The sequence below is a fragment of the Chenopodium quinoa genome, unplaced genomic scaffold, assembly GCF_001683475.1.
Source record: "Chenopodium quinoa cultivar QQ74 unplaced genomic scaffold, ASM168347v1, whole genome shotgun sequence".
NCBI classification, from domain to species: Eukaryota; Viridiplantae; Streptophyta; class Magnoliopsida; order Caryophyllales; family Amaranthaceae; genus Chenopodium; species Chenopodium quinoa.
The window spans coordinates 100,139-122,142 of NW_018742733.1; the positions used below are offsets into that span (position 1 = coordinate 100,139).

Consider the following 22,004-nt stretch of genomic DNA (forward strand, 5'->3'; position numbering starts at 1 on the left):
AATTATATATTGTTCATTTTACGTGAATTATTTGTACTCCGTAAGAGACAAAAACACCAAAGTAGAGACAAAAAGAATTTGAGTCATCTATATATATATTTTTTAACACTTCTATAACAAAACCAACGAAATTCAGCTGCAATCGAAAACCATTATCCATAAATCCGGGGATTTGAGACTAAGCTAGGACCCAATGCAATAATTAAGCAACTTAAAAGTCAAAAAATACACCTTAATAATTTAACAATGACCACAGAATTATCGTCAAACCATGTCTCACCTTTTTTCTTTAATAAGAACCAACTAGAACATCGTTACTTTTATTAATTTCATAATGTACCCTACCTTATTATATATACCACTTTGGACCCATATATATTACCAACTCATATATCAAAATTTTGGGTCATTTTTAGAGAAATTTAATTTACTCTTTTAATTATTTGGAGATGGGTGATTTGAATAATGGAAGAAAGTGCAAATTTGAGGCAGCGTTTAAGGCTATGCAGAAGAATATTGCCAACCCTAATAGTGAATTGAAAAATACTGCTAATATTGGTAGTAAAGATTGCCATGTTGGTGATGATCATGCTACTAATGTTACAAGCTCGGGTAATTTGAGAAACGGATGGCGAACGAAGGAAGAAGAGAAGGCCTACGCTATTCTCCAATTGATTTTTTGGGGTCCTGATTGAGGACGACTGAGGAGTACTCTACCTGTGTGTGCTACTGTCGTTATATATTCTTAGTATAGTATGAACTTAGTTGTCGCATTACTCGTTTAAGTTACACGGTTGATAGTATAATGTTAGTCTTGATCTACATGTAGAAAGTGTTGCATTATGGTTTTTTTTTTCTTCGGGAATTGCATTACGGATTATATGTTATGATTTGGAAGAAATTATGTAATGAAATAGTGAATGTTGTCAAAGTTCCAAGTATACCACATGTAAAGAAGTAGTGCTAATTTTTGTTTTTGGCTACTGGGCCACAGTGCTTTGGGCCTTTGGTTTGTAGTCTTGAACCAGCTCGTTCATTTATGGAGTACTTTTTGATTTTTGTTAGCTGCTTTTCTTTGGAAAAAAAATAAAAAAATAGTGCACTTGTCAGTTGTCACCTTATAAAATCATGATTATATTGAAAGGTTTAACTAATTACTTTGTATTATTTTTCTTAAAATGAAATATATAACACATGACCTAAAAAACTAAAAATAAATAATTAACTGAAAAACACAGTGATACTAAACGGACTAATAGCAAATTGTACAAGTGTAATCGAATACTTGTATAATATTTTATAACGAAAATAGTTCTTTTTCATTAAGATTTCTCGTAAAGAGAGATTCCTTATGTATATTTTTCACACCTTGACTAAAGATTAACTAGGTGTAGTTAAAGAGGTGGATTTCCTTATCAATTCAAACTTGGAGCTAGAGGTAACTAATAACCTAACAAATAAGAGAATGTTTGATCAATTCAAAACTTCCCTTTTTTTTTTTTTTTTTTTTTTTTTTTTAAAAAAAAAAAGGTGTTATAAAAGAAGCATGTACTTCCTTGGTCACTTTTCTTCTTTTTTGCCCCATAGCCAATATATGGGTCAATTTTTAATAACTTTGACCATAAATTCTTCTTAATTTATAAGAGATAATATAGGCATTTGAGATCTTGTTGAACTCATTTAATTGAACATTTTATTAATATTAACTTTTTATAATTTGTATGCTTATAGAAACGAAGATATATAAGTTTTAGCACGCATTTCAAAAAACGTAAAAAGTCATATGGGGCAAAAAAAAAAAGGAAGAGATATTTGAGAAAGAAATGAACTACTAATTACCCCAAAAATTTGTGAAAAAGACTTTGTCTTGTAAAAATATACTGTAGTTTCTAACATTAAACCAAATCCAATCTGAATCTAGAGGCGTACGTGCTTCATAACTACGTGTTTAAAAATTGACTAAACCACGCTGAAAATCATTGACCCGATTACTACCTTAGTACCTCTCACGAGTGTTTCAACATAATTTAACTTTACCAAAAGCATAGTACAAATGAATAAATGGTACATTGATACAATTCATTATTCATATGGTACAAGATACTCCCTCGGTCCTTTATTGATAGTCCGGCTACTTTTAAATCCCAAAATGATCGTCCTATTTCCTTTTTCTAGTACCATTAATATTATTTTTTTTAATCAAAATTCTCTCCAATTTGCAACAATATATATGCAAATTTAACTTTTCCATATAAATTTTGTTTTTTAATGTACTTTTTATTACTTTCTCTCTTTACTTTTTTGCATACCTAATGTAATTTTTACTTTTTTCAATGTATTTTTACTCTTATTATATTTATTTATTTCCGTGAAAATTACCCATAAAGAACTATCAACAAAGAACGGATGGAATAACTAAAAGGATTTGTGACTTATCTACTTTTTTTTTTTTTTTTTTGACTTGTCTACTTCTCTAGTGCTTGAATTTCACACGAACTATACCAAAAGCCATCATTTATTTATTTCCTTTATTTTTTGACTAGATTAAAAGTCAATATTAACTTCAACCCCCTTTTCCAACGCGATTACAATTAATTATTAAATAAATAAAAACAAAAAAAAAATAAGAAAAAGGAAGTAACCAACTCTGAAGTCTGAACTGTTCCATTTCCTTCTCTTTCTCTCTCTTCAACTTGTCAATCCTTTCTACACGGCCAAATTATTATTCAGAGGAGAGAGAAAATCTCAAAAACCAAAAAAATCAACCCAATTTCACCGGATTCTCTGATCATCGGAACCCTAATTCCTCCAATCGGCGGCGAAAATGGCGTCGGCAACTTCCGGCGGAAGTAACCATACCTCAGAAGTTAAGCTATGGAAGCTCTGTAATTTCTGGCAGTCTACTAGTAGTACTTCTGCTACTAATCATACATCTTCTTCGTCTTCTTCTACTCAACAACTTCACCAGAGTAGTCATAATTATCGCAATAATTATGACGGTAACCATCACGGAATTGGCGGCGGTGGTAGTGGCGGTGCTGCTGGTGCGAGGCCGAAACCGTCGGTTTCTTCTGTTGCTCGTTCTTTACTTCCGGCGAAACGTCGGCTTCGCCTTGATCCTCCGAATAATTTGTATTTTCCTTGTGAGTTTCTTTGTTTTTTGAAGTTGATTTGAATTTGTTGAGGTTGATTTTTTGTTTGTTGTTTGTAATTTTGGAATTTTATTTGTGAATTTGTGATTTTAGGTTTGTTAGTGTAATGTTGAATGAGAATTTGAGCTTAATTGAAGTTAATTTTTCAGTTTTATATGGTAGGTATTTAAGGATGATCTATTTTGAATATTATTTGTGAATTTGTGATATTTGGTTTGTTAAATTAATGTTTAGTTTTATATGGTAGGTATTTAAGGATGATGCTATTTTGAATATTATTTGTGAATTTGTGATATTTGGTTTGTTAAATTAATTGAAGTTAAATTAATGTTTAGTTTTATATGGTAGGTATTTAAGAATGAATGTTATTTTGAATTTAAGTGTTGTGTTAAAAGTTGCCGAATAAAGGAATGACATAGTTATAAAAAGAGCTTGTGCTATGCTTGAATGATTGTAGACTGGTGTTTAGGAGGTATCAAAGTACAATTCGGGGATTTGATTATGTGGTTGCTTTAATTTAAAGCTGTTTAGACCTTTGTTTATAATGTACTTTGAAGAGAATTTTATGCTGGAGTTTCGTGGATAAGATTTGGTTTTAGGTTTGATGTATCAGCGTATTGTATTAGGTTGGTGATTTAGTTGTAGCCTTGGATTAGTTGTGATTTTCATGATGAAGCTTGTCATTTCGGTTTCTTTGTTTAGAAGATGAATTTGTTCATCTTGATTGCTCTCCTTAACTGAATTTACATCTATAGTCATGATTAACCTTTTTAATACAGGAGGAGCTGGTTGTTATGTTAATTCCTAATTAAATTTGTTGCATAAAGTTTATGCGTTGTTAGTAACTGGAAAATGGTTGCGTTGAAAATTGGAGAGAATTTTTTCAGCTTACATTACTGTTATGGGTTTGAAAGCGGTTTCTATAAGTATACTTGTGCTGGGAAAAAGCTCATTTAAGTGCTAGTTTGGAATTTGGCAAGTTAAAAAAACACTGATGTAGTGATGTTTATGCAATTTAGGGTTTTTTCTCCTTGTGTTCTCTTTCGTCTAATGTGATGCTTGTTTTGTGAATGTTTGAAGATGAACCAGGAAAACAAGTTAAGAGTGCAGTGAGAATCAAGAACACTAGCAAATCCCATGCAGCTTTCAAGGTATCACTTCTTTTCAGCTTCCATGGATCATGGCGGTTACAAATCTGTAATTGCAATTTCTAATTGGTTTTTTTTAAGCAAGTATTAAGTTGGATGAATACCCGAACAGCCTTTTCGTTGGCAATTTTTATCTCTAACTATTTTAACTACCACTAAAATGGTTTTTTTTGCATTGCCATTTTGTCTCAGTTTCAAACAACTGCACCAAAAAGTTGCTACATGCGCCCACCTGGTGGTATTCTTGCCCCTGGAGAAAGTATTATAGCAACTGGTAATATTGCCATGATCTTCTCCTTATATTCATTGACAACAATCTTTTTTCCATGGCATCTTTTCTTACTTTGTGGCTCTTTTTGATGGGGATTTTCTTTGTAATGATCTTGTGTATGTATTAAATTCAACATTTTCCCCTTGCTTTTAGACTATTCTACCACTATGGTTTTAGGATTGCATAAGCTTTATGCTTGAGGTCTACTCTCCATTGACAAGTTCCGTTAGTGAATGATTCGAAGCTTTTTAAACATAAGTAAGCTTATCTACTTACCTTTTCAGGATTGTTTTGAGGCGATGGGATTTTCTTACCATGTAATACATATTAATTACCTGTTGCAGTCCTTCTATGGAAGGAAATTTTCCATCACCTCACAACAGTCAAATTAAAGTGATCATATAAGCTTATTTATATTGAGATTGCTTTTAATCTTTCACTAGAAATACAATTTATTACAAAGTTGGCAGCAATAAGCTTATGTAGTTGTAAAACCATAAGGGTATTGTATAGAATTGTCTGAAAGCGAGGTTATGATATTTAATTTCGCTTTACATTGGGACAGTGCATATAAGAAAACCCTAATTGTTTGTTTTGAATTTGGCAGTCTTTAAGTTCATGGAGCAACCAGAGAATAACGAGAAAATGCAAGACCTCAAGAAGAAGGTTAAATTTAAGATTATGAGTTTAAAGGTGAAAGAAGAAACAGAATATGCACCTGAGCTGGTGAGGATATTGCTCTTCCATTAGCAATGGAACTTTTACCTGGCCTTTAAATTGCTTCTCTTATTGCTTGAGTTCTACTCTCCTTGATTAATTGAGTATTTATAGACTAGTTGTTCTTGCTATAGCTTATGACTTAATAAGACATTCTAAAGCCTCTCACTTTGTGGAGTAGAAGTTCTTGAATTGGACTTTCTTTGATTTCGTCAGCAAATAAGAGTCAACAATCAAACTAAAGCTATAAATTTGGGATTTCTGAAGCTTAATTCCAATTGACATTATCCATTTAGGGTACCTGACTGATTTGAGTTAGAATGCTAACTATAAGGGACAAGTGTTGTAGACTTTTGATGTAGGTATGTAGAATAGATATTTAACGGATCTGAGTTTGGAACTTAGGATGCCATATCTATATTGGTGGGAGGTTTGAAATGGTTGCCGCAATGCAATGTTGCTTATTGGGTCCAGCAACTCATATTATGGACTGGTTCATGTTCTACAGTATTGCCGTAAGTATTTGCCTTCAGGAAATAGATGTCTGAATTCATTAGTTGCCGTAAGTAGTTCATACCTTGGAACTTATTACCTATGATAATCATGTGCCATTTCTTTTTTTTTTATTTTTTTTATTTTTTATTTTTATTGTCAAAATGAATTCTTTACTACCATAGTCTATATGGGAGGTTTTCCCCTGGGGGTTGGGGGGGGTGTTCAGAGGTTTTTGGAGATGCTATGGCCCTCCCATTCTCCCAAGGTTTTGATGTAGCCGAATACTCGTTTGGACATAGTTTCTTGATTTTACTTTTTTCATTCATATGGATCCTTGGTTATTAGAATATAAGCAAAATCTGTGCTGAATTATTGAAAATTAGTCTATTACTTTAATACACGTACATCAAGTCAAGCCCTGTACACTTGATCTATACACATGGGGCAGAGTCCATGTAACATACTTGCAGAGGAATTACCAATTAGTACTCTCTTTTTTTCTTCTGTTTTTTATTATCCATCATTTACCATTGTTTGCATAGGAAGATATGGTAGTGTAGAATTAGTTGAGTGGGAATTTTAGAAGGTTATTGGAAGATCTGCAATCGATCTTCTTAATACAAGTATTATATTAGATAAATGTGAGAAACAAAGTGAATTTCAGAATCATTTTCCCAACTCCTCACCACTTCTCCATTCCTGCAGTTTGATGAACAAAGGGAGCAGGCTACAGTAGAACGGGTATTACGCGCTATTTTCTTGGATCCTGATCGTCCTAACTCAGTGAGTTTCCATATTCAGTTCCCTCATTTCTTATGATCCTTGCATAAATATTTAGAGTTTTTTTTTGGAATGAATCTCATGCTCATGCTCATGCTCATGCTAGGCACTTGATAAGCTGAAACGCCAATTGGCTGAAGCTGATGCTGCTGTTGAAACACGGAAGAAACCTCCAACAGATAATGGTCCAAAGGTGGTTGGTGAAGGTCTTGTCATAGATGAATGGGTGCGTTCATGTCTCCTCAAATTTGTTTGATGTTCCCTTCCCCGCTACTCACACACACACACACAAATCCGTACCAAGAATGAAATAATTGTTATATTCTTATCCTTTCTATGTTATCTAACAAGGATTATTGTTGCTTTATTATTTTGAACTCCAGAAAGAGCGCAGAGAGAAATATCTAGCTCAGCAGCAGGGTGACGCAGTGGATCTATCAGTGTGAACTGTGAAGTGTGTACTTTTGTGGGTAAAGTGTCATCTTTTAGTATGACAATGTTTTGCAATTAAATACTTGTGGATAGTGGTATGGCTTTTACGACGTATGCAAAGCATCATTGTGTAAAGTCGACAATAATTTGGCAGCTTCATTTCCTTTTTTTAGTTGAAACTGAAAGCATCACTTGCGATGGTTATCAGGGCACCTATTCTTCTCATTGTAGATATTGAATTTTGCTTTATGAAATATAATTGCTATATTGTGGTGGCCTGGTGGGGCTTCATTGTAGATATCAAACTCTATCCATTTTCATTAACTTAAGGGCTTAAGGCCTTTAAGGGTATCTCGGTTTCTAGTTCAGATGAAGTTTCTTTTCTGAGGTTGGTCTTTTACAGTCCCATAGTTCCCAGCTAATGGTTGATAGCTATTAGAGTAGTTTGATTAGGGTCAGAGAGGCGATGTAATGTACAAGGTGGGATGGAGTTGGAGCATTTGATTCGAACAAGTTCATGGAATGGATTTTGAAAAACATCAAATTGAACTGAGCAGACGATTTCCATAACAAGCTCTTAGAAAGTTAGAAACTATGCCAGAATCTGATATGGAATATCTGCTCAAGCACAGCCTAGCTATAATCAATTCAGCATCATCCCGTGCCTGTCGACTGATCTAATTGACTCATAGGATCTCCTTTGCCATCTCTGCTGAATATGTTCATCTCTGCCTCAATATACAATGATCCATGGTAGTCTGTACATATTTTTGCGAGGTAACATGCCATATATTCTGAAAATGATACTTCGTAAATATTCCGCTCTTAAGTAAACTCTTTGGTGTTTTTCTCATGCAAAGGGTATCCTAATAAGCAATGGTTTCGGCCTTTAACATAACACGAACACGATAATTTAAACATCAAACCGTCCACGAGTTACTAGAAGATCGCAAAATAAACAAAGATAAATATTCAAATCAGTATGTGTACTAAACATAGCATCATATCATCAAATGCCAATCCTCTCTTCCAGACCCTAGCTCAAATCAAAGATACAAAAACCAACATAAATGATACAAAAATACATCGATCTAACCCAAATGAAACTCTGTACAAAGCCATATAGTGTGGCTTAGGATCATGTTTCAAATCCGAAACAAAAAAAGAAGCCATTTCTCATTCACATTATCAGTGAATTTGTTCCATCTCTTTAGAAGTAAAAATGACCTTAAACTTCTCTTCCGAAATCACAGATCTGGTGGAACGTCGAATTTCTGAGAGCCAAAGATATGATGGGAGCTGTTCTGCTGTACAAAGAGAGCCATACCACAGTTGTGGCTGATGAATGGCTCCCAAAGAGCAAAGTTAATAGTCCCTGAGATATTCTTCTTGGCAGAGGTGTCTTTGAGGGAGCATAGCTTCTCAAGCCTCCTAACGACAAAATCATTGGAGAGGAGTCTGCCTTTATTCTCCCCCTTTGGACAATCAGTCATCAATCCATTCTCGTACAATGCCACCATAATGTTAGCACCCTGATTGTCTATCTTCATCCGAATTTGTCCTGTGAATGTAACTTCTAAGGTTTCAGGTGTTGGTCTTTTGATGATTGCCTGCTCCACATAAACGTATTATACTTTAGCTAAGCATCTATGCACAATATCAAGTTACTGACCATTATTCAAGGAAGACCAATGTAAGTTCATAGTTTATACATTACTTTATGATCTATCGATTCCAAACACATAGATGATGGTTTATACGTGAAGGACCTAATCGATCATGACACAGTTATAATCAGACTCACAATACATATCACTTTTAGAAAGGTCGCCAAATGAGTATCATTGGTTAGTTTGTCAAATGTACTTGTAAGGTGAGCACTAAGAGTCACGTCATCTCAGCTACATTCAAAACATTAATTTGTTATGTACTCCATAACAAATTAACCCTCTTTCGGAGTTGCATGTATTGGTTAGTTTGATCCAATGGTTTCGATTTTGGTTATCTTACTGATGAATGATGATTATGTTCATCTCAATTTTCATGTTCATGTATGTGCTGAGGTTAACTTAATGTCTTGATAAGTACTTTGTGTGGAGTGTGGATACGCGATAGGCTAGTTAGCTTCATCTATAACAGAGGCGAAGGAAGCCAGGGGTTTCGACAAGGGCCCTGGCCTCCCATGGTCCAATTTCACTCATTAAGGCAACCTCATCCCGGTAATTTTGGATTCCTAGCTTTGTATGATGTTTGTCTCGTGTATTCGCTTAAGGGACGTAACACTCAACAACAGTGGCGGATTTATGGATACAGGTACAACTTAATTGCATGTAAACTTCTATATTTGAAGTATGCAATATTATATTAATAAAAGTTTATAAATAAATAATCAACTAATATTCGTGCATGCAACTTAATCTTAACTGGCCTATATTGGCTATATACTGATTTTAAAAGAGAGGGAAAAAAAATTCTTTTTGCATAAAGTTGACATTGCCTTTAAACATAACATGCACAGCATAAACAAGAGAATGCCCTCTATCTAAAATAGAATCATTTAATTAATTACTTGTAATTTATGTTGAAAGTAATTTAATTTGTTTGTTTCTAGTTTCTACGTTTAAGGACAATATAACCAACCTAGCAGTAGTTCACCACAAACCTCCTATAATCAATGATTTATGTACACTAAGTTCAAAATTTGACATATCTGGCTATTATATTAACTCACCCAAATTACAACATAAACCAAACAATAAAAGGCATGTATATATAAATCCACACCTAACTTAAAAATAAGAATAAATAATCATGAACCTATACAGACAGATAAATCAAAACTTGTATGCAACACATTTAATGCAATATCATGTAAAACAGCTTATTTGAGCAAAATTAGCTTATTTGACCAATATATATATTAGCTTACTGACTATTAAATAAGCTAATTCAAGGTGTTTGGTGAGAAACTTATTTAAAGAGCTTATTCCACTAAATAAGCTCTTTTTGAAAAAGCTCCTTTTATTAACTTATATATTAATATATGGTGAAATGACACTTATACCCCTATTTAATTTAAAATCCTACCTAAATTACCTACCCAACAATTAGTTTATTGGTCATTTCACATACTCAAACAACTTTAAGCTATTAGCTATTTACCAAACACTTTTATATAATAAGTTAGTCAAATCAGTTAATACAACCAGCTAGTCAAAATCAGATAATATAATCAGCTTCAGCTTTAATCTATTCACCGTACAAGGCCATGTCTATACATAAAAGCACGATTATAACCATCATTTGAAAGGCAAGAAATAATAGAATTAGCAAATTAAAGACATAAATTAAAAAATGAAATGAACAACTAACCTGAAAATTAGGGGAAGGAAATCTAGGAGCATTAGCAATATTAGAAAGAAGTTTATCCTCTTCATTACCAACACATTGGGACCCACCTTGTACCACAATTTGAGGGGTAAACATGGTATCAAGTTGTAAAGACTCAACATAGGCCTTTTGTCTAACAGTCCATTGACTTGACCCAAATGGATCTTTCCAGCCCATATAATCCCAATAATCCACATGAAAGCCCAATATAATTATGGGCTGGCCCAAACTAAAATCTCCTCGGCCCAATCTTGATATTACAAGCTCAGCTTCAGGAGATGTTTTACATCCTTGTGATGAAAATAGCTCCACCAATACAGGGCTGTCTCCGCCTCTTCTTTGCTCCTCCGCCGCCTCGTCCGCGGTTGCTGCGACGTCGTTTTTACCGCCTTTTGATGCTCTTCCTGATTTTCCGAAGCAGGAGATTAGCCGAGGAGCCATCACGAATTCAAAACGACCTCGTTTTGGCTCGTGAAAGAGAGGAGAGCAAGATAATAATAATATGATCTGATCAGAATCAATGGATTTTTTTTTTTTTTTTTTTTAAAATGAAAAATGGGAATGTAAGAAATGATATTAAAAAAAAAAAAAGAAAAAAAAGAATCTTGGGTTTTCTTAGAAAGTGGGTTTTGGATTCTGTGAAATGTGGGTGGAGGATGAATTGTGAGGAGAAGAGAGAAATGAGGGCTTAAAGATGGAATATGAGAATAAAGGTCTTCAAATATTTTAAATCTTATTTTTAAATTTATACTTTATTTATAATTATATGTACTATCTCCGTTTTTTATTATGTTTAATAAAGAAATATTTTGTGTGTTATAAATAATACTCCTTTATAGCGTATAAGAAGAAACTGAGGTTGTTGTTAAAAAAAAGAAAAAAAAAAAAAAAAAAAAAAGAAAAGAGGGGAGGTAGTATATATTTTTTGGAGCCGCATATGTTTTAGGAAGCTGAAAGGTTAATAACATAGACGCGATTTGATCTCAACCTACAATTGATAAAGTTTAGATGCTCTGTTTTGGAGATTCTTGTTTTTGTACGTGTAATTTGTTTGAGCTTGATTAAAAATGAAAAAAAAGTATAGTATAATTAATAAAATTAGAAAAAATGAAGTTGGGTAAGAGATTTGTTGGGGACAGGACAGAGTCGGTGACACGTTCCAAGCAGTGGAAGGTGCAACAACCATCGAAGTTGCGTTATTTTCTTTGTTTTTTCAACTTTCTTATTATGGAAGACGGTGAGATTGGGGTATTTTAAAATTATGGAATAAATTATAGGTTAAATTATTAATTGTGATAAAATGTTCAGCAAAGTCAGGATGGCCGAGTGGTCTAAGGCGCCAGACTCAAGTTCTGGTCTTCGAAAGAGGGCGTGGGTTCAAATCCCACTTCTGACATTTTTTTCATATATTTATTTTTTCCCAAATTGTTTCTATCTTTTTTTTTTTTTTTTTTTTTTTTCCAAAAACATTATTTTAAACATTTAATTCAATTCATTTAAACCCTATTTAAAATTTTCTCAATGTCTTGATTTTTTTTTCCAGAATCATATTTTTAACATTTTATTCAATTAATTTAGACCTTAAAAAAAAAACATTTTCTCATTCTCTTGAATTTGAAATTTTTATCAAATTCACCTAACATTGATCATTTTGTTAATTAACAATTTGTTCACTTTACCTATTAACATTATCTTGCTCTCTTATTTTTCCTTAAATTTACTTAACTTCGATAGCCTTTTATTATAACATAATCATCAAAACTAAATTTTTTGTCAAAAAAATAACAATCGGTGTTTAAAACATCTCAATGGAAACTCGTTCTTTTACTCCACATCATCGACGTTTATATAGAATATAATTATAAACATTTATCAAATGACTTTTACCCATATCAACCTGATCTAAACAACCACCTTTATTCAGGTCAACATCATTGCACATTTGCACCACCTTGAGCTACCACTATATCAATTACCATATATAGCTACTCCGTAATCCATATGGATCATGAATGCCCAGCCTAAAAGTCCGATGATCATGATGTGTTAGTTAATTAGGGTTGCCCATTACACACTTATCTTCATCACATAATTACATTCTCACTGTCTCACACAACATACACATAAATATGTTAGAGTGCGTAATATATTGAAAATTGCGATAATATATCCATTTACATATGAATTAGAAAATGACATATCTTATTAAAATTAGGGCTTCTTTTTTTATAAAAATAAAAAAATGTATATGATTGAAGTTCTTGAAAATGAAAATTGTAGAAACCTTATTATGTAAATTGGCAACCACAAGAAAGCAACACTCAAATCCAAAGAACAATAATAATCCAACTCTCATTCGTTTTCATTACAAATTAAAAGACAAACCTAATATCCTACTCTATTGTGCATGTAAAGAGACTTTTGAATCATTCCCTGCCATAGAATCTGAATATTCTAGACTAACTATTATGTTTAGTGGTGTCCTCCTAGCTAAGAATTGAAGAACACACTTTCTTCGTTCTTTAGTAATTCTAACAAATTGTAATAAATATATGACATTCCTCCTAGCTAAGATGAAAAATACTTTCTTCGTTCTTTAGTTATTCTAACAAATTGTAAATATATAACATTTGAAAGTAATTATATCGAAACTAGTCCAACAAGAATATACACTAAATAATATAAAAAGTGCATGGCTAAAAATCCATTCCAAATATGCCTAAGAAACAAAAAATTGATATGGATTATAATCTTAACCTGCTGAAATAAAAAAATTTATCCTAATTATTCTAATCTCAAGAAAAAAAATATTTTTATTCTAGGAGTTTTTATTTATTTTTATTTATTTATTTCTAATTTTCTACTAATCGATTGAGTGACAACTTCATAATGAACCATGACATATTATTAGGGCCTGTTTTCATTGACTGAACTCAGCTGAACTGAACTGAACTGAATTGAACTGAACTGAACTGAGCTGAACTGAACTGAAATGAAATGAATATTTTATAAGAGAAGGAAATTAGGAGCTGAGCTGAGCTGAATTGAACTGAACTAAACTGAATTTCAACGTAAGAGAACAGACCCTTAGTGTAATTGTATGAGTAAGGTCATTTTCTAGCTAATTCTTAACCTAAATCATGCTAAAATATGTTTATATAAATCTTCATTTGGTATCGTGCACATGCATTTCTACATACTATGTACTTCAATTTTAAGTTATTACTATTGATTACATACCATAGCAATTAACTACGTGCTTTATACTTTATCTATACAAACGTGTCAATTAAAAAACAGTCGTCATAACCAATATCAGGAAAATACCGGGAGCAATCACATTGATCGAAATAGGCCATATATACCCTAGATAAATTGTATCTCATTAATCCATAACCATATATGACTTTGGATTGTATGATAAAAAAGAAAAAGGGCCCAAAACAAATTTGTCCTAAACAAAGTACATAATTCTGTGTGTTTAATGGCCACAAGATAAAAGGGTCCCAAACACCCTACTCCCTCCTTCGGTTGACCCACTTAGAAGCAATTTAATCCTCTCTTTCATCACCCAAAAAACACTCAATTTTAGACATAAAAAAGGTCTTCAAAAAGAGTCCTCTTGTTATTTTTCTAACTACTTTTCTAGCTTTCTAAGGCATATTTTTAACAAGTTAATAAACCTAATTAAGGTAAACATGTTAGAAGGAAAGACAGTTGTAGGAGAGACAGATATGCTACAAACAATGCAACAAGATGCCCTCAAATTGGCAGCAAAAGCCCTTGATTGCTATGATGTCACTGAGGCGACTGACATAGCTCGCTTCATCAAAAAGGTAAAACCATGACTTTACTATATCCTTAAAGTTGAAGGTACATGCATAATAATTTGAATAATGATTGGAAATGTTGCTCAATCATTATACTTCATACAAAGTTATAGATATAAGCCTAAAGATTAGAGGTGGCAAATGTCTCATACCATATCAAACATTAATTAGAGGTAATTAATGTGGCGATGCTATAAGTGTAGTAGTGACAATGAGATATAGGGTTCAGCTTTGGATCTGAATTTATTGTCAATTAGTTTATTGCGAATTGATGAGCAATCAGTGGTTCATGGAGGTGGATGTACCATGCATGGTACATCCATTCAAAAAAAAAAAAAAGGAAAGAATCTTGTATATAAATGTAAAGAACATTTAGTTAAAGTAAAAGGAACATGGTATAGAATTGTAAAGAACATATACATATAAAGTGAAAAGAACATATTGTTAAAATGTAATAAACCTGATAAAAGAACATATAAGATATTTTAAAAAAAAAAGCTATTAATAACAATGTACAGTACATGACACTATTTATAAAGAACACACTGTTAAATAATATTTTTTTTATCTCCGTGTTCTTTGATTGTAAATGTAATGTATTTTTATTTGTGACATAATATTCATTGTTAATTGTACTGTGAAATGTTCTTTAAATTTTGTCTTTATATTATGGTGGATGAATATAAATAATGTTCATTACGTAATATTATCATGTTCTTTATTAATGTTATGGATGTTCTTTAGATATACAAAAAAAAAACATAATAACATGATGTTCTTTGTAAAATAGATATATATTTTTTACAAAACAGTTATAAGTTCCTTAAAAAAACAACTATAGGTTCAATCCTCCACAAAGAAAATTTCAATTGATGAGACTTTGAAGAACTTTATTGATTTGAGTGGAATTTTAAACAATTTGATCTGGTCACACAATGAGTTACAATACTATGACTATGTGAGTGGTTCAAATTCGGATCATATATATTTGGTTTTTATCAATTAACTTATTGTAGTATATAAATTTCTAACATTAATGAGATTTTGGACAACTTAATTTTTACAATTTGAATCAGAATTAAATAGTTGTATTGTGATATACTTTTTTTTTTCGGATTTTTCACCAAATGCTCTTGAGTTATTTTTTTTATTCAATCACCATATACCTATAATAATTTTCAAGTTCACCAAATACACTTGAGTTTCACAAAATTGTCACCAAATGCACTTAATGACTGAAGGAGTTAAGGCTAATTATGCCATGTGGCGACTTCTAATTGGTTCATTTTTATAACAATTTTATTTAACAAAAAAAGTTAAAAAAAAATAAATTAAAAAAAAAACCCAAACCCAGACACTCTCCTCCCCACACCACCACCCTCACGGCAGCCTATTTCCTTGCCCCTTATCCCCACTGACGGCACCAACACCGGTAGCCACTCTCCCTCCCCTTATTTCATTCCATTGCCTCCCCTATCCTTCCCAGAAACACCTTCCCCCTATCCTAAAACCCTAGCCTACACTCGAAAAAACCCAATGCTAGGCTAACTTTGTCAATTAACTTAACTGGGCCGAAAACCTTTGCCGGCAGCCACGTTCCATCCCCCACGTCGCCGGCTCGCCGCCGCTCACCTTAGCCAAAGACCACCACCCCCAAAATCCTTAAACCCCAAAATTAGGAGTGAAAGTTCGGTTTGCGGTTTGGATTATAGCCAAAACTGAATCCAATTCGATTAATTCGGTTTTGGAAATCTCAGTCCGAATCCAAATCGAATTAAGATTCAATCCAATTCAAACCAAACCGATTTATTTCGGTTTTTTCAAATTAGAATCCAATCCAAAGTGAAATTTGTTCTCTTCTTTTACAACATTCAAACCCGAAACCCGAACTTCACCCAGAAAATTCCTACAATTACCAACCTTTTCTTGTTAACTACATTCTTTGTTAGAGATTAAGATATTGAGAGAGGAAAATTGAGAATTAGGGTTTTTTTTAGTTTATATATGAAAGAGGAAAGTGGTTGGATACTTTGAAAAAGAAAATTGGGCTTAAAGTAATGGGTCGAAATTTGGTTTACGATTTTTTAAAACCCCGAATCAAATCCAATCCGTAATCCATATATTTTAATTTTTCCAAACTGATTCAATCCAAATTAAACAAAAAAATCCAAACGAAATTACTAATTCGGTTTTGTTTTAATCCGCATTACTTTCACCCCTACCCAAAATTGAAACCCCAAACATCAACATCTAAGGTTTCGATTTTGGGTTTTCTTTTCATTTTGGGGTTTGGCGTGATGGTTCGGGGGTGGTTGGGGGAGGTGCGGTTTAGGTTTGTCGGCATGGGGATGGGAATTTCGACACTAGCGGTGGGGGGAGCAAGGATTTCGAGGGAAAGATGAGGGGTTTTTAGGATTGTGGAATGGTGGTTGAGTGGTTCATTGGTGACGGCTGGTGCGGTGACGGATTCAGGGTGGCAGTGGTTTACGTCGGGTTTAGGATGGCGTCGACGCCGACGGGTGGTGGCTGGGGCTGGGGCTGGGTTGTGGTTGTGGTTGGTGGGTTAGTTTTTTATTTTTATTTTTTGATAATTAATTAAGTTATTATTTTAAAATTTAAATAATATAAATGGCAATCAATCATAGGCTGTCACGTGGCAAATTTAGCCGTAACGACTAACGCAGTTAATATCCGTTAGTTATTTGGGCATTTTGTATTATTTTTTGTAAAACTCAGGAAAATCTGGTGAATTTGAAAATTAATATGGATATATGGTGAGTAAAAAAATAACTTAAGGGCATTTGGTAAAAAATCCGCTCTTTTTTCACAAGGTTTTTTTACGTTAAATTGATTTAACTAGCATAATGAAAAAATATAATAAAAATAGATAATGTAACAATATTATTAGAAGATAACAACTACACGTGTCAACAAAACATTGGTCACCAAACTACCAAAGTGAACAAACAATTATATATAATGTTGGAACCAAAACATAATGACCAATTAAAGCAAATAAATTAAACTGGTAAAATCTTCGAGGCGTGAAGGGGATCACTTTCCCAAAAGTATAATTCCGACCCTATACTACAAACGGGTATCACGGAATTTTACTTAGGAGATACAACGAAGAACAATTGCAATCACAAGTAGGATGATTACAATACAATGTGGATAAGTGTATGTTATTTGTGATGATGATCATCAGAGAATCTTTGCAAAACAAGAGAAAAATGAAAGAAGTTACTGTTCGTACATTTTCATTACCCCCAACTTTCATCACATATTAGATAATATATACGTAGTATACAAGAGCATACCCACGTGAATAACCGTCAAACGTAAACAACATCAAACCCAAAAAACGTCCGGGCCCGATCGGGTTAACAACCACCCGATCGGGCGGAAGAATTCCAGCAACAAACATGTGCGTGCGGGCCCGATCGAGCGGCTGTGGCTCGATCTGGCGGCTGATCGTCAATTCTTCACCTCGCACACGCGCCCGATTGAATGGTGGTGGCTCGATCGAGCGGCGATTAGCTCGATCTGGCGGCTTTAATGGTGTTCTCAACTCCTTTGGTTTGCTCTTATTATTTGATTAACTAATTGCAACACCTTTGCCTAATTAATCTAATTAAACAACATGAATTTTGTCACCAATACTCTAAATATTTCAACAATCCTCCCCTATTTAGAGTATTAAAATTGACTCATTGCAAAATAACATCATCATCACAAAATAATCTCATGCATAAATGAAAGTGTACAAAGACTTAAACTACCACTTAGTGCAACATACAATTTAAGAATCAGTATCCATTTGGTATCGTAAAACGTTTGAACCAAAAGCGACACATATTGGGTACTTGAAGATGTTACACACACAATATTAATTACTTAAATACATATTAATTTGACACTATAAGTCATGTGTCCATATCCATTCATAAGTACATCAAAGCTATGCTCCAATAGCTTCTTAAAGCGGCTAAACTTCGTACTCATATAGGTAGACTTTCCAAACATGCTCCTGTGACCAAGCAGTATATCAGAAATTCTATTAAGTTAAAACAACCTCTTTTCATCACAGTAAAACCGGAACTTAATCTTGGATGATAAACAAGTTCCCAATCATCAAATAAGAGAATTGATCTCATTGAACTTAAAACCCAACGTCTCATTGGGCGTTAAGTTGAGATTCTCCTAATTGTGATTACAATGGGGCTCCAATCTAAAATGATTGCCATCCTTTTATTAATATCTCTAACCCATGCTTTTTAAACAATCGGCGAGACTAAACTTCGTACGAGAATAAACAATAGTTTTTAACACTATCCTTGTTAAGTCCTTGGATGTAACTATACCTTACACCAATATACCTTAACTCACCATTTTATAATTTTACACTTGGCTATATGCCTTAGCCAAATTTACATTGTTATCCCAATAATTCATCACTATTAGTGATATTGGCTTTTGCAACAAAGAAATCTCATCATGCATTAAAACCCTTAACCATTCTGCTTCTTTACCAGTGGAATGTAATGCAATGACCTCCAATGTCTTATAGAACGCACAATGCAAGTTAATTTGCTTCTTTGATGCCCATTACATGACACCTCCCCCATATGGGAATACCCATCCACAACAATCTCTATTTGAGATCCAACTTGCATCCGAATATCCTTCAATAACTAAAGGATACCCACTAAACCACAAGCCATAATCCATGAATTTCAACAAGTACTTCAACAGATAATAACCATTTGCCAACATAGCATTCTAGAATTACTAGTGAATTGAACCTACTCAATTGACCAATCACATAAGCGATATTCGCCTACTTACATAGCTTTTGTCTGATACATGCATATATACCCTTTTGTAACCAAGAGTATAAACTCATAATCACAAAGAGATTATAATTATCCATATAACTTGAATAAATTTCACAAATAATATCAACAAATACTTCATTATACTGCTATCACCATAGAGGCATAAAATAACATCAATAATTAAATTAAACATTGATATAATCAATTACAATAATTTCAATACAAAATCCATGTCATAGACCATGACACTCATTCCATACCTTTATTCTATTTCACCATAAAATATTCATTATTATTAATCAACCATTCTTGACATATAACTCATAACCCTCTACACCAAGGAATTATATATTCATGATTAATTCACTATAACTACAACATAATTTATCATTGCAGTTTCATTATTCTATTATACCATAGAATAAAAACTTGAATCAAATTAATCATCAATTCAACATATGTCATTATTACTTTTATATGAAGACAACAAGACATTAATAAACCTAATAATTATAACATATTAATCACAAGATTATACTTGCCATAATATACAATACCATCACATCACAAAGTGTCATATACCTTTGTCAATAATTAAATGACTACTTGATTTAATTCATGCATGTAAACTTACAATCACAAATAAACCAAAACAAGGTCATTCAACCTTTCATGAATAAGTACCATGGAGTAACACATTATTAGACCATACATAATTCATCATACATGAGTAACCGCTATAAATAACTGCCATACATGAAATGACATCATTTAGGCCATACAAAGTACAAACTATCAACTGACAACCCATGTAACAAGATGAAATAACACATATTTTGTATAACAAATCATGGCTATTAAACCGTCCATACACAACAAGCATTAACCGTCTATATAGAAAATGTATTAACAATACCCAGAAAAACATCTTAAGTATCTTATTATCAATGTAAAAATAAACAGTAATTCACACCCATTTCATGAACTATAATAATACTTAGTTCATCCATTAACAATGTTAAATTACATGGTTTTAACCAACCATCATGATTTTTACCAATCATCTTTAATGGCATAAAAATTACATGACAGCATATCTCTAATAATAACCAAAACACAATCAATAAACTTAGATTAATTAAACATGTCAAGAATTAACCATAGAGATAAATAATCAAACATATAAATATATATTAATCACAAATAGAAAACCTCTTACTTGAATGGAGTGACTTTGATCATACAAATGACTAGAGAAACTCTTCCATCAAACCTTTTTTCTTGTAATCCCACAAGAAATGTCACCATCTTCGTTTCCATCTCCATACCAAGATCTACACCCTCTACTTCTGGAAATTTGTCATCACTTCCTTCACATTTGCCATCTTTGTAGAGATTATACTTTTGGATTGTTGGGGATTTTGTGTTTAACAAGGGTCACAAAGAAAGCAAATAAAATAAACTGGTAAAATCTTTGAGGCGTGAACGGGATCATTTTTCCAAAAGTATAATTCCGACCCTATACTACAACCGGGTATTATGGTAATTTACTTAGGAGATATAACGAAGAACAATTGCAATTACAAGTAGGATGATTACAATACAATGTAGATAAGTGTATGTGATTTGTGATGATGATCATTAGAGAGTCTTTGCAAAACAAGAGAAAAATGAAAGAAGTTACTGTTCGTACCTTTTCATTACCCCCAACTTTCATCACATATTAGATAATATATACGTAGTATACAAGAGCATACACACGTGAATAACCGTCAAACGCAAACAACATCAAACCCAGAAAACGACCGGGCCCGATCCGGCTAACAACCACCAGATCGGGCGGAAGAATTCCAGCAACAAACATGTGCGTGTGGGCCCGATCGAGCGGCTGTGGCTCGATCTGGCGGCTGATCGGGCGGCGATTCATTGAGATTCACCCTCACTCTTGCGTTCGATGGGGCTGCCATAGCTCGATCTGGCGGCTTTAATGGAGTTCTCAACTCCCTTGGTTTGCTCTAATTATTTGATTAATTAAGTGCAACACCTTTGCCTAAGCAATCTAATTAAACAACATGAATTTTGTCACCAATACTCTAAATATTTCAACAGTACGTAATTGACACGCAGGAATTTGATAGTGTGTATGGAAGTGGGTGGCAATGCATAGTAGGGACAGATTTTGGTTCATTTGTAACACATTGTCATGGATGTTTCATTTACTTTTGCATCGGAAGCTTAGCTTTTTTGCTTTTCAAGGGTTCGGCTGCTCCTCAAGCTGAGACTACCAAGTTGTCATCCTTTGATTCTACCGCTAATGCTTGAAACTTGTTCACTCTTTTAGTCTTTTCTTTCTATATGTAATTTTGTCAATATGTCAATGTTTGTATATTTTTAATTTGTGAATTCGTGTAGGGAATTTCGATTTGTTTGTAATCATTGTAAATCATTTAATTTGTTGTATATTTGGTACAATCAATTTAGGAAAACAAATTGTTTGTCATTTGTAACGCATTACTTGGTGTTTAAGATAAAGTTAATCATTTTAGCCCGAAATGATTGTGGTCCAAGCATTGATTTTCCCTTGAGGGCCTTGACTCTCATTCCTCAAACGGTCCAATATTTGATTTTAAGTTCGGCCCATCATCAGCTCTTGTTTAAGAGTGTGTCCTATAATAATACTAATACTAGATGTAAGCCTGTGCGATGCACGTTTTTAAATACTTCATTTTATATATTTTTTTGTAATTTCTTAATATTTTTTGTTTTTGTTTAGATTAGAGTTCTTGGTGAACCTTACACTAGCGGAGATAGTTATTTAATGCACTAGCGGAGACTACGAGCTGGAGGGATAAAAGAAAGCTGGAACCATTCAAAATAAAAGAAAGAAGATCATACTTGAATTGGTCATTCAACCCATAACATTAATTTAAGGTAAAATATTTTGTTAAGTT

At 33.1% G+C, this 22,004-nt stretch overlaps 3 protein-coding genes and 1 non-coding gene across 5 annotated transcripts; 3 read left to right on the forward strand and 1 right to left on the reverse strand.

Annotated features, from left to right (window-relative positions):
* The first annotated feature begins 2,609 nt into the window (after positions 1 to 2,609).
* On the forward strand, positions 2,610 to 7,293 carry LOC110723676 (vesicle-associated protein 4-1-like). The gene is made up of 7 exons (XM_021903019.1): positions 2,610 to 3,143; positions 4,233 to 4,303; positions 4,493 to 4,574; positions 5,179 to 5,297; positions 6,489 to 6,566; positions 6,670 to 6,789; positions 6,947 to 7,293. The coding sequence occupies exons 1-7, from the start codon at positions 2,825 to 2,827 to the stop codon at positions 7,007 to 7,009; spliced, it is 852 nt and encodes a 283-aa protein (XP_021758711.1). The 5' UTR covers positions 2,610 to 2,824; the 3' UTR covers positions 7,010 to 7,293.
* Positions 7,294 to 7,907: 614 nt separating this feature from the next.
* On the reverse strand, positions 7,908 to 11,461 carry LOC110723677. The gene is made up of 2 exons (XM_021903020.1): positions 10,368 to 11,461; positions 7,908 to 8,605 (listed from the first exon to the last, which is right to left on the reverse strand). The coding sequence occupies exons 1-2, from the start codon at positions 10,824 to 10,826 to the stop codon at positions 8,243 to 8,245; spliced, it is 822 nt and encodes a 273-aa protein (XP_021758712.1). The 5' UTR covers positions 10,827 to 11,461; the 3' UTR covers positions 7,908 to 8,242.
* A 236-nt stretch (positions 11,462 to 11,697) lies between these two features.
* Positions 11,698 to 11,781, forward strand: TRNAL-CAA. The gene has a single exon. It is a non-coding gene; the product is annotated as a tRNA-Leu (tRNA).
* Positions 11,782 to 13,773: 1,992 nt separating this feature from the next.
* Positions 13,774 to 21,606, forward strand: LOC110723679 (dynein light chain 2, cytoplasmic). Of its 2 annotated transcripts, none has more exons than XM_021903023.1 (2): positions 13,774 to 14,221; positions 21,181 to 21,606. In XM_021903023.1, exons 1-2 carry the CDS (start codon positions 14,084 to 14,086, stop codon positions 21,373 to 21,375), a joined length of 333 nt encoding a protein of 110 aa, XP_021758715.1. In that variant the 5' UTR covers positions 13,774 to 14,083; the 3' UTR covers positions 21,376 to 21,606. The 2 variants fall into 2 exon arrangements, 1 of the variants encoding a protein (XP_021758715.1); XR_002511745.1 differs by having other exon boundaries at positions 14,126 to 14,221; positions 21,310 to 21,606.
* Positions 21,607 to 22,004: the final 398 nt, after the last annotated feature.